The sequence below is a fragment of the Cryptomeria japonica genome, chromosome 8, assembly GCF_030272615.1.
Source record: "Cryptomeria japonica chromosome 8, Sugi_1.0, whole genome shotgun sequence".
Taxonomy (NCBI): domain Eukaryota; kingdom Viridiplantae; phylum Streptophyta; class Pinopsida; order Cupressales; family Cupressaceae; genus Cryptomeria; species Cryptomeria japonica.
In genome coordinates this window covers 152,918,849-152,932,900 of record NC_081412.1, presented here as the reverse complement: position 1 = coordinate 152,932,900, position 14,052 = coordinate 152,918,849, and the positions used below count along the sequence as shown (strand labels likewise).

General features: G+C 34.0%; 1 protein-coding gene across 1 annotated transcript in view; it reads right to left on the bottom strand.

The window, feature by feature from the left end:
* Positions 1-1,742: 1,742 nt before the first annotated feature.
* Positions 1,743-14,052, bottom strand: part of LOC131031550 (glycoprotein 3-alpha-L-fucosyltransferase A) — a 101,801-nt gene continuing 89,491 nt past the window's right edge. The window contains exons 4-7 of the mRNA XM_057962686.2: positions 8,083-8,187; positions 7,767-7,923; positions 7,418-7,648; positions 1,743-2,501 (exon numbers count right to left, since the gene is read on the bottom strand). Of these exons, the coding sequence (XP_057818669.1) occupies positions 2,246-2,501; positions 7,418-7,648; positions 7,767-7,923; positions 8,083-8,187 (749 nt within the window). The 3' untranslated portion in view covers positions 1,743-2,245. The remainder of the gene's footprint in view (positions 2,502-7,417; positions 7,649-7,766; positions 7,924-8,082; positions 8,188-14,052) is intronic.

Below are 14,052 nucleotides of genomic sequence, written 5' to 3'. Positions count from 1 at the left end.
AGTAGAATCATTGCCACTTGTCTCTACGTATATAAAACTCTGTTACATCTTTAATGAGAGTGAAAAAGGGAAGCATTATTCAACTCCATGTCCTTCTTCACAACTAATAAACATGCAAGACAATTATGTGATATCTCTGGGCATTATTTTACATATATATTATTTAGAATATAAATATACTAGTTTTTACATATAGAGGGCTGAAATATTGCCTTTGTCAGCTATTCCGAATTCCCTAACCTTGTTAAGCAAACAAAGGAATTAAACATCGTTATTTTCTTCCTCATATTCAATATTTAGCAATGGGCTGTAAATTACCTATCGTTCTTTAAAATTCACAATGCAGTCGATCAAATATAAACCATTCGAATAATGCTCAAACACTGTGAACAGTAAACTCAAGATCTCGTTGCAGTCACCTTCAAGACACTCGAAACCTCGAATCTTGTTTTTATAAGTCAAAACGTTTGCGCTCGCCTCTTCTAAATCTTGTTTTTCGTTGAGAGATTAGACTATCTCATTGAAACTCTCTTCACTTGAAAAACGGGGGGCGATTTAACCCCAATTTTATACGATTGAAACACATTTGAACCCAAAAAAATCGTTCAAGATTCGTTGACCATGTTTCCTTTTGAAACCGCAAAATTATTGGGAGGCGATCCGCGAGCAATCGCGCTATTTTTCACGTTTTCTACTTATTTACTTTGAACAAAGTCTGATAGAATGTTGTTGATCAAGTCCGTACAAAATTTTCGGCCCTTGTATATCTCTACGGCCAAGATTTGTAAAGTTTATGTGGGTACTTATCTGCTGATTAAACCTTTATGTTACCACTTATAAATAAACTTGCAGATAAATTAACCGAAAGATATTGCCTGAAGAGTGCCATAACCAGTTTTCAGTACAGATACATTAACCCTGTCAAAATGTTTCGCCGACTGTAAAAAGTTATGAATATCAGATTTATCAATTAGGTCATGGTAGCTATGAACGTCATGATAGCCGAGGTGCAAAGCAATGATACATTAGTACCGTACATAGTTCAAGAAGCGAATTCCGTCTAAATTCTACTAATTGGAACATTTGCTAACATTTATTTACTGATGGAACTTACCAGTCATCTGAAAAAAGTTAAATATATCTAAAATAATAAGCTGCAACTAAGCAGAGGTACACACTTTGCTGCCCTATTGCATTGTCCAGCACGCTTGATGAGAAGTGAGATATTCATTAGTCATTGGTTTATAATTAAGCTATCTTTTATCTCTTCAGCTATTTAAGCATGCAAAATGTATAGTAGATATTTTGCCGAGTAAAATGTTTATATGAATCAAAAATCTCTCTTCGGAATGTTCCTCCTAAGTAGGAACACTAGCATGTCTTGCTAAACAAAAAGTTATGAACTATCATTTCTGCTTGGTATTCCTGATTAGATATCGTTAATAAACATCAAATACTCCTCTAAATGTCTTATCAATACAAAGAGATAGAGGCTATGCTTCAGTTCAATTCAAAAAACTATCTAGCAGTAGGTTGAATGACAGCTGTAAATATTTGGTTTTCAACAATCATTAAAAGTTGTATTTTATGATTCTATGCCTCCCTATATTAGTTTCTAATTCAAAGATAAGAAAAGCAAGTCACTCTGATGCCACTGATGCTCAATAACCATCCAATGCCGTCTAAGTTTAGTCCCTACAGATCTCTTCATGCTACCTTTCAGGCCAAAGGAGTCCATATGATTAGATAATCATAAAACATTTCTTGAAGGCCTCTTTGTAAAATACAGCAGCAAAAATTATCAGAAGAATACAAAATATAAATTTGTTGCCAAAACACTACACAGCCATGTATTCTATGTTGTGCCTCAGCTCCAGCTAATAATGTATTTTTCAAATTGATCAATGTAACATTTTTCCTTTGAGTAAGTCCCTACCATGTTGGCTATGGTACAGTTACATGTAATATCGAGGCTGTTTCCTTGGGGAAAACTCTTCTCTGGCTATCTTCAAAATCAAGGAATCAAGATTTGAGGATTATGTCTGCTAAAAGAAAAATCCTTCCCATGATATGAGGGCCTTCCAGTCAAGAAGTGTATTTTTACAACACGGAATTCCCAAACAATGTATTTTTTCTATCAATTGAGTGCAAATCAAAGAAACACCTCCATTGTGATCCTCCATGTTTGTGCTTAAACTATCATGGTAACCTCCTGCTCAGAACAGGTTTATTCTGCTATTGTAGCTTAAACAAAAATGACTTCCAGTTTCACACAAGGATTTTTCTCTATAAAGCTTTTAATGTTGTCATCATTATGAAATTTCCATGTATACAATGCTTGTCGTTGAGTCAAACCAACAGGATATATTCTGTAAATCTTCAACTCATTACTTCCACGAATCACATCTGGGCGTTCAGTCTTCCAAATAGGCACATGATACAGAGACTTGAACTTAGAAAGCACAGCTAGCTCAAGACCCTTCAATGTAAGGTTGTGAGACCTGGCCAAAACAAAGAGACAATAAGCTCGCCATTAGGAATCAGTCTACAGGTCCACACTTTCATTTGTTTCTTTCTTGATCATACATAAATAAGAAGATAATAATTATCTAAAAAAATCTAATAGAGAAAGCACAAACAACCATCTTATAGTTAGAGGGGTTGTAAATATAAACATGCATGGATACACGTTAGTATAAGCCTATCGTATATAATTTTCATCACAATGATTTGCTGTCTTACTCATGCAAAGCAATCATTCCTCCATCTCTATCAGAAGAAATTTAACTGTATGATATCTATAAGAGACTTCAGAACTCCATCTTAATATTATAAATTGTGAAGGGGATATGAAGGATTGCCAGTCTCGCAACTGTTGATGAAGTGAGACCCTATAATGTTGTTCAAGTTAAAACGGGCAACACAAAGAATTATAGAATTGTTGGGTTGTTAGTTGAGGAAAGCTATTCGCACATATTTTGGACACCTTGTGCAATCCACTCTCTCAATCTTATGCTACAAAAGATTGGGAACAAAATTGATTGGAACAAAGAGATGTATGAAAAGGCTAAGGAGATCCAAACGTTCATCACCAATCAACAGATTCAACACACATTACAAGGCATATTTAGATCATTTTCAAAATTGGAGCTATTGAAGGTAAGTGAAACAATATAAAATTTTATATTTTATCTTCACTTTAGTTATCTAGAAATTGAATTTTTTAAACATATTTAACTCATAATTTGACTGTGTATTATAATTCTTCTTTAAAGTTTTGTATGTAATTATTTTATTTTTATTTTTTAATAGGTTGTTGAGATTTGTTTCGTCTCCAACTCAATTGTCCTAAGGCAACTTGTCACGGTTTGTGAGGCACTTTCTAACATGGTCATTAGCCAAACTTGGTCCATATGGAGGCATAGCAACACTGTGAGGGTAACAAAGATTACACAAATGATCCTAGATGACTCCTAGAGGGATCGTGTGGAACATCTCCTTAATTTCACCAAACCCATTTCGAAAATGGTTTGTTATACTAACATGGACAAGCCTTGATTGGGAGAGATATGATGGCATTTGCTAAATGATTGAGAAGATGAAGGGCATCATAAATGAGAAATAGCAAGATCCTAAAAAAACTTTCTTCAAACAAGCGCACAAAATATTGAAGAAAGAAGGAACACAATGATCACCCCACCACATCTACTTGCCTTTGCATTGAATCCAAAATATTAAATACTACAATTCTTCAAACAAGTGCACAAGATTTATTGAAAAAGAGGGAACACAATTACCACCCCACTACATCTTCTCACCTTTGCATTCAATTGAAAATTCTAAATACTGAGATTTTTGTTGTGCCAACAAGGGTACAAGGCAGCATTTCATAGACTCTTCCCTTATCTTGATTTGCAAGATGTAATCACGAGTTATTTCATTGATTTTGTGCACTCCAGTGATCAATTTATTGATGCTCTTCATCATAGTTGAAAAACTCGGACATGGCAATGACTCGACAAGCCCAAAAAAATTTTAAAACTCGGCAATAACTCGTCAACTTTATCGAACATTTGAAAATAGATTTTTAAATATTCTTAAAAAAAGTACATTTATATAAAACTAATGTCATTAAATTTATTTTTTAATTATATTAGAATAAACATATATTAATAGAATACTATTTCAATCAAAATAATATTAATTATTAATATATTTTTAATTTTAATATGTATTTTAAAATTAAAAATAAAAATGATTATAAACGAAGGCCATTCTTAACAAATGCAGGAATAGTCGGAAATGAAGGAGTTGCACCATTGTCGTGCCTTGGAGTCACGCATGTCGTCATGCCCTAGACTCGTGCCATTGTTGTGCCTTGGAATCACACCCAAAAACCCTAACTTAAAAATGTGTTCTTTCATTTGTGTTCCCAACAAGAGTTTTGCATTTGAACTGCACGATTTCACGATTTTTAGGGCCAGAAATTGCAGCAAGTATTGCTTAAAATTGTCTGCAAGTGACTTGCCTGGGCAAATGACCTACGAGTACTCGCGATTTTGGAGAGTCTCGCGCAAGTTTTACAACTATGTTCTTCATGATAAGGTCAAGAAGGATGCTCACAATTGATGGTAATTCCATGCCCAACAACTCCAACACATACAACCCCTCACAATCAAAATCTTATTACAAGTAATTTCAATTATAAAAAGTATCTTACAAACTTTGTTTATAGGTTTTAGAAATTTTATTTTTTATCTCTCTACTTTATCTTCATAGGTTGCTAGTTCATATACATCTAAAACGAATTGCAGCACATACTACTTCATTCACTCAATAAAGCGCAATGAATTGCACTCAAAAAAGGCACAAAAATTAGTGTATGTGCATTTCAACTTGCACCTCCTTTCACACAAACATGGGGCTACAAGGAAAAGGACACAAAGTTGTTGGATATGGAGCTAGAGCATATTGACTTGGATGCTTTCACTTCCCAACATGTTGCACTTGATGAGTCTGAAAGCGAACAAACTTTTACAATAAGTAGTAGCAGTACTGCTTGTGGTTGTTCAAATGTTCCTACATCATTTAATGCCAAAGATGATTATTTAAAAAATCCATATGATGATAAAAACTGATCGTTGAACTTGATATGTTTAATTTATATTTAACTTTAAGTTTGAACAATGAATATTTTATAATATTATAATTTAAACAAATTTGAAGTTTTATCGAACTTTACATGGCCTAGATGTCTTATTACTAAGTCGATGGTTTTGGTTTGGATTTGTGGATTTATTTTGTGGATCCAACAATTTTGTTTGATGTGCTAGGTTCGTTTTGGGTTTGTCGATACAAAAAAATGCAAAAATCGTAAGTATATTTGCAGCCTAAAAGCAGGAATTAATTTAGAATACCACATAGCATCATATAATCAACAAAACCACCATAAACTCAAATGCCTATTAAAATATAAATTATAATATTATAAAATATAAAAGGCATTTGAGTTTATGGTGGTTTTGTTGATTATATGATGCTATGTGGTATTCTAAACTAATTCCTGCTTTTAGGCTGCAAATATATGTATGATTTTTGCATTTTTTTTGTGTAGACAAACCCAAAGCAAACCTAGCACACCAAACAAATTGTCAGATCCACCAATCCAAACCAAGACCATCAACTTAGTAATAAGACATCTAGGCCAAGTAAAGTTTGGTATAACTTTGAATTTGTTTAAATTAAAACTTTCCTGACTTTTTTTTATTGATTATTGGATTTTGTGAATTTTTTGAGTTGAAATAATTTTAATATACACTCAAACCCAGAAATGTTTTTAGTCTATCTTAGTCTGCAACTTACCATTTTTCTTTCTCCTTATGCACTCTATCATTCTGATGATGGATCACAGAGTGTGATCCAAAACATTGAAGCAAAAAAGCTCTCAAACAATCAAATCCACAAACAGCAAATTGAACATTATGGATTGTGGATATCTCATGTCTTCAATTTTAATATAGCTCTTAAATGTTTTATTACTTATCATTACAGATGCATGTTGAAAAAATATCGGTTCTAAACTTCTAAGGCGCCAAATCTTCCGAAAATCGTCATCCACATGTTTACCAACCATGCAAACACAACTTGAGTATGTTTGAGCATGTACACTCTAAAAAGAGCAAAATATTGTCATTAGAAAGGTTGAATGACCTTATATTTGTGTGTTACAACCTATACCTTCACTACAACAAGATTATAGCATCTGATAAAAGGTTCTCCTCCATCCAGTTGCAGGGTTATAAACCATAATCAAAGTGGCCCACCGAGGATGATGAACCCATGTTCACATAGTAAGACCCTATACGAGTCAATCAAGTTCATCTTGAGGTGGAGCTTCTAGTGTTGGAAAAGGAATCAGCAAATAGAACTAGAGATAAACAAGTTATGGAGAATGATCTTGTTGATACCTATACTGCAGGTAAAATGGCTGCAGCTGCTTTCTTGGCACACTTAATATGTCATAACATCCAACAGAGCGTGTAGCCTCATCTCAAACGTAGTCTTTTATTAAAAAAATTCTTGATGAAATGGACAAGCACTAGTAAACCGGATATCCATATGGGAAAAAGAAAAAAATAATTTCATCAAATATTAAATTATCTCCTTCGGTATCAGCTTTTAAATTTCAACTTCAACTTTCAATATTGCATTATTTACGTACTACTTAGTATATTTAAGTTGAATTGATATGTAACACTTTTTTAATCTTCCCCCACCCCTAAACTTCACTCTTTTTAAATAATATTTGGATTGACCGAGATTTTGCCAAGTTTTTTCACAAGCAAAAATCCAAGTCAAAAATCATCTCGCTGATTCCAAGACTTTATATGTGTGGACATGTATATATGTATATGTATATATATGTATATATATACAAGTCAAAAATCATCTCGCTGATTCCAAGACTCAACACTTTCATTTAGTATATATATATATATAATTTTTTCCTTGGTTTTTTTGTGTTTTTGGCTCTCTATTAATTTTTATTTTTTGTGTCTCTTTATTTTTCTTCTAAGTTCTTTTGTGTTGTTTTGTTTCTTTGTTTTCTTGCTCTTTCTCTTTTTATGTTGCCTTCTTGAATTCTTTTGTTTTTCCCTTATTTTATGCTGTTCCCCTTTGCTTTTACCCTTGCTTGCTCTTTTAAGTAGGTGTTGGTCTGCAACTTGTATCATTTTTCTCCTTATGATCTCTTTCTCATCCCGATGATGGATCACGGAGTGTGATCTGAAACGTTGATGAAAAAACACACACAAAATTGAATCCAGAAGCAGCACATATCACCTTCATTTATACTCAACAAAACATGCACAAACCAAATTTTTGTAACATAAAACATTTAAGTAACTCTTTGGCTCACCTTATGAAGACAGATTGCATTTCAAATCTTCCCCGCTCTCTCACATATAGATGGTACACAGTTTCTGAACCTTTCTTACATTTGCAAGGACGGCTATCTGAAATAGCCTTTGCTTTTTCTTCATTCTCTTGAACTTGTGTTGCCAGATGAATGCACAAACGGCAAGAAGAGTGTACTGCTGCCATGTCAACCAAGGCCTTGAACGAATCAGAAGGGCCCTCAAATTTCCACCTGTACAACTCCAATTGTCCATCATTAGCCCAAATAGTTAAATTTCTTGCTAACTACTAGTTATGAGTCAAAATGCCACACTTCTAAAACTTATTTTCTAGAAGCTAGGGCATCTCACTTTATTGTCTCATTAAAAGCCGTACTGTTTGAAGCAAGGTTCTTCATAATCTCAACTGTATAACTAATTTCTTCCTGCGTTCTAATATGCAAAATTGAGTTTGGTGCAGGTGCAAAGTCTTGAATATTGGGAGCTCCAATCACCACTGGAACTGTACCTGCAGACCCATGAATTGAAAGTATCAACTAACATGAAACAGATACATTTCACCACAAATGAGAGCACATACTATGCCACATTCTATTTCCCTTTACAATTTGCATAAACAATTTGAATTAAAAAAATGATAACAAAGTCCTTTAAATGTTCAGCACACCTGCAACAAGGGACTGGAAGAACTTCTCTGTGACATAATCCTCTTCGTTAGAATTTTCAAAGGCTAGGCTGAATTTGTAGTGCTTTAAGGCTTCCACTTTGTCCACTGCCAAACAATAGATTGTCAGATAAAGTCTTTCTTAAGAAAAAGTGAATGAGACAATACCACCAATGCTTCTCCACAACAAAGCACAAACTTGCCACAATTATAATTAACCACCAGAAGCATGTTTTGTAAAGTTAAACAATCTTTCTTAAGCAAAAATGTATGAGATAATGCCACCAATGCTCCTCCACAACAAAAGTGCAAACTTGCCACAATTAACAACCAGAAACATATTATGTACACATAAATTGCAAACAACCCAATGGTGACAGAATGTGTTCTCCACCCTCGGGCCTTTACATCTTATTGATTTGAAATTTTGGTAACATGTTCCATTACTTATGCTTCTGCCTAGGTTCCAATGTAGTGTTTGTATTGCACCATCTTACCTTTGGTCAATCATAGAGTTTACCTAATTGAGTTAACAAGAATCATCCTTACCAACCTAAAACTTTAATATTTACACCTCATAATTAAATCAGCTACTAGTCAAATATTTGACATTCTAGCTGTCAAGTTTAAATTGTGACTGTTTGTATGTACATGCCAAAGTTGGCACGCACAGGAAAACAGACATGTTTTCTATCTCTCAAGTTGAAAAATAGAGTTGACTCGGATCTGGAAGCTACCAATTGAGAACAGGTTGTGGTTCATCTCCCACCCAATACCTGATTCCTACACTTGGATTTCCAAGACTAATAGAGAAGGATAGAGTTGATGCAGATCCCATGATATATTCTGAAGCACAACATAGCAAATGAGAGTGCTCATATATTATAAGGAAGAAACTATAATATCAAAACACAAAGAAATGAAGACATACAACAGATTGTTTCTGATAGTTTTACTTTTAAAAAGCAATATTTTGATATGGTGCAAAATTGCAAATAGATATCTGCATAAGTCCTTTGAGGAGTGGCATGGAAGCCCTCTGTGAGAAAAAGAATAAAGAATGAACAAACAAGGAACCTAGAATACATAAAAACTGGGTACATTTGCAATGTATGATGTACGGTACACAGATCTAACCAAGATCATGATGCAGGTGTGCAGTCCATAAGGTTCAGTTTGTTAGAAGATTTGTCATTGATGTCAGGTGAAGAATATCGCTTGCAAATGTCCAAACACGTGAGATGTAATATGCTTTTCTAGTTCTTGATCGATGCTGTTATCAAACTGTTTTGGTTAAAGTCAGTTATACCTGTCATGAGCAGTTAGGTGGTTAGATTTAGTTTATAACTGCATAAGGCAGTTTACCAATTGTTTTAACTATTCTTCAAATGTGATTCAAAAGTATAATTATGAAGTCGATGGAGATGTCTTTTGTAAGTTTGCATAACAAAAGGATTAGGTGAAAGCAGTTATAAATTCCTTGCAACCATTTATACCAGATTGATAGTTTATAAATAATTGGGGGTGTGGTGTGGAGAAGTAATGCTGAGAAAGTTACAGAGAAATCTGTACGTAGAAACTCAGAAAATTGTGTATTGTTTAGAATATCACAACTAATAAATATACAATGTGATATAAAAGATGCTGAGAATATGATTGATAATGCTATTGAAATGGTGAAAGAAACATTGTCATCATAAGATACTGAAGGTATGCAAATCATGGTGAATGTCTTAAGGGTTTCTTTATAGATTGCAGACAGAATACAAAAGTCTATTTGCAGATTGAATATAAAATTGGTTCATTTATCTGAAGACTGTGTTGATCAAAGTTAACCACTGACACATTACGTGAGGGTTTGAATAGAAGAGAATTCTAAAAAAGACTGTTGATCAAAGCAGACTTTGAAAGGCAGATCTTTACCTGTGAAAGAACAGTGCCAGGCTATGGTGAATCAGACTTCTATTCGTGAGATATCAGACTGTGATGAATCAGGTGCTTGCTATTATACTTCAGGTATAAACAAATTGTGTTTTAACAGTGTGGCATATGATCTGTAGTAAATTCTTTTTCACAATAACAATGATCATTTTATTAATAGTCTGTTCTCAGATAATTATCTCAGAGTGTTGATCAAAGGTTCATATTAAAGGCATTGGCTTTCAGTCTCTAACAGCATGTGTACAGGTCATCAGTATTGACAAGTTGGAGTTTATATATCTGAAGAATAATTTGTTTATGAATATCAAAAGTTGTCATTTGTAATATTTCAATCTTGAAGTAAAAATAAGTTAATCTTTGTAATGTTTGTGGTTGGTGCCACAAAGACATTGAGTTGGTGCCCAGATTGACGAGGTTGTGCTTGAAAGAGTTGATGCTCTTAGAATAGGGGATTGGTGTCTCCTTAGGGTTGGTACCCTTAAACATTGTAATTGGATTCATTGTGAGGCTGGATTAGAACAGTCAATCCTAGCAGCCCTAGCACCCCTGGCAGCATTTCTCACTGCGGTTTTCCCATCCTAGGTTTCCGAAAAATATTGTGCATTGTTTTTTATGTGGTTGCTTTATTTTCATGTTCAAGTTACATTTTCCTTCAATTTTCAGTTTCAAGATTATACAGCTCTAGTTGCACACGAGTTAAGCATAAAAGTTAAGAAGTTGTCAAAGTTGTATTTACTACTGATTCACCCAACCCCCCCTCTCAGTAGTAAACCTGTGTTCTGCATTTGGTATCAAAGCCAATGCTTGTTAAAAAGACCTAATCAGTCTAAGCAGATCTTGTCATTAGAACACATGGCTAATCTAGAAGGTTCTTCATCAAATAAGGCACCTCTGTTTGAGAGCACCAATTATGATTTCTGGAGCATTAGAATGGAAAGCTATATTTCTTCCTTAAGTTTTGATGTTTGGATGGCTATAGAAAATGGTTATCCTATGCTTAAACCTCCTTTAACTGATCCTGCAGATAAAAAGAATTATGAAAACAATGCTAAAGCTAAAAATGTTTTATTGTGTGGCTTATCTAACACGAAGTTTGTCAAGGTTATGCATTGTAAAACAGCCAAGGAGATTTGGGACAAGTTGAAGAGTATTTATGAAGGAGATGACAAGGTGAAACGGGCCAAGCTTCAAACCTACAGGGTTCGTTTTGAAACTTAAAGACGAAAGACGAAGAACAAATCGCAGAGTATTTGTTAAAAGTGGACAAGATTGTGAAAGCTATTAAAGGCCTTGGAGAAAAAGTGGAGGACAAAGCAATTGTGCAAAAAGTAGTAAGGTCATTACCCTCAAGGTATAACGCTAAGATTTATGGTATAGAAGAAGCTAAGGATCTTAAAACTCTTACTATTGATGATTTACATGGTATACTAACTGCATATGAGATGAGAACTGTTGATGAAGAAACTACCAAAAGAGAAACTGCATTCAAAGCAACAAGGAAGGCAAAAGAAGAAAGTTCAGAGTCAGATAGTGATGTTGATGAAGAGTTTGCAGAACTTGTAAAGAAACTTAAAAAAAGTTTTAGAAAGTACAAGGGCAAACTACCCCTCAAGTGCTTCTGTTAATTTTAGTGATCAGATTAGATAAGCAACAGTTCACACAATTGCACAGAGCATACCCTGGGAAAACCTTCCTCTTGAAGGTGAAAAACCCAGCAATGAAAGATGTCTTTATTATCTTAATAGTCCCAATAGATTTTACAATGAATTTGCTTCACACTTGAAGCTAAGGGATGATACAAATTCACCCTTGATAGCAGTAAGAAATCCGAACTACTTTATATCAGTCTATGCTGATAAATTCCACCTTCTATATGAGAATACACTGCTGTAGTATGAGATCAATCTGCAGATGGAGATTATTACACAAGTCGTGATCAATATGAAGTATGGAATGAATACGATCTGCATCAGAACAACCTCGAACTGCAATGAAGAAGACAAAATCTGCTTGCTGTAGATAATACGAACTGCAGGAGATGATAATTGTGTTGATTCGATTAATTATGGGAGAAGACAAGATCGATCTTTATACCTATGCATAGGTGTCACCAACCAACACATCTCCTTCATCAAGTCGGCTTTTACATTGACCAACACACCTCTTCATAAGGAGCGATTTATATTCTAATCAACACGCCTCTTGTTAGGGATTAGTTAAATCATAATGAACACATCTTATTCAAAGGTGGCGGGTTAAATAAATACACATGAAATCGATAAGTATTAGAATCACATCGAACTTTGTAAATGTGTAAGGCCGATAGGCCATTCACACATTTACCATCTGCTATGCCGGCTTGAAGGATTCGACCATAGCTACTACATTAACAACTTCAACTATGGAAAAGTTGGACACTTTGTTGCTAAGTGTCCCTATACCAAAGACGATCAAGACAATGAGGAAGATTTCAAAAAGAAGAATAAAGGCAAAACTTTCTACAAACAGCGAAACTTCTCAAAGAAGAAGAAGAAGAGGTTGTGTTAATGAGGAAAGTTCAAACTCATAGGACAGTAATTAATCTAATGGTGAAGTATTGTTCACGGCAATTGGTTCACCAATTAGAGTGATGAAGATGATGTTGAAGAAGGTGAAGTAGATCTTGAAGGAGAACTACTATGTGCCCTTGAAGAAATCAACAAATTAAAGGAGACCTCTCAACATTGAAAGAAGTTGAAGTCCTAAAGAAAGAACTTGAAGAAGGAAATCAAATGATCATCAAGTTAAAAAGTGAAATTGAAGAAGGTAAGAAAAGGGAAGAAATAATACATTTGAAAATTTTGTCTAAATCTGAAGAATGTATGGTTTTAGAAGATAAATTAGTGGCTTTACAACATGATCTAGAACAATATAAAAGTGAGTCAGATAGAAAAGAAAAATTTGTTAAAAGTTCTAACATGTTGGATGAGATGTTAGCTAGCCAGAGGTTTGATAAGAACAAATCGGGTTTGGGTCTTTTCCATAAAAAGGAAACTAATGATGGGTTTGTTAAGGTTCAAACACAATGGCATCTTCCAACAAGAAAAAGGACGACAAATAGGTTTTAATCCTTCTATGGTTATTGCAATCTGTGTAATTACTTTTGTCATAAGGCAATTAATTGTAGGGTTGTTCCGAGAAGGAAAATCAATTTCGTAAGTCAGAATCCTTTCAATTCCTTAAAACATTATGATATGATTTGTTTTAATTGTAAGGATGTTGTCATATTTTATGTTACCCCGAGTTTCCAGGCAAGGGACGGTAGGGGACGAGTTTCTGGGACGGCAAATTTTTTTGCCAATTTTGGGGATGTCGGGGGTACAGCAAAGGGGACGGCTATATAAAACATAGGGGAAATTAAAAATATATAGGGAAATTTTAAATGTTCATATGAAAAATAGATAAAGCATGTATATATACATTATATTCATATGAAAACTCAAAACATGGATAAAGCAGCTATATGTACATTATAGAACCTTAACATACCACATTTGTGTTCAGAATTCATTGTCAATACTCAATATGCATTCATAACTCAAAATTTATTGTCAATACTCAATATGCATTCATAACTCAGAATTCATTGTCAATACTCAATATGCATTCATAATTGAAAATTCATTGTCAATATGCCAGCACTTGTTTGCATGTAGTTCATTGTTTCTTTCTGGTTGGAGGATATTTTGATAGTCTTCCATCACTATTATGATCTATAGCCACTTCTTTATGCACTACAAAGTTTTGGGTGTTTGTGAAATTCATTACCAAATATCAGTGAAAAGTCCAATATTGCAGACCTGCAACCACTTTTTTACGCAATACCGAATTCTAAGTGTTTGTGAAATTTATTACCAGGCTACTGCTCATTATTTGTAAGTGTTTTTGGAAGTGATTCAGACATGTTTACCCGTAATCTTAGTGAAAATCTAGTTTTACAAGCCTGTAATAAAATTAAAAAATGTTATTTTTGAGCATTTGAGTTTTTTTTTT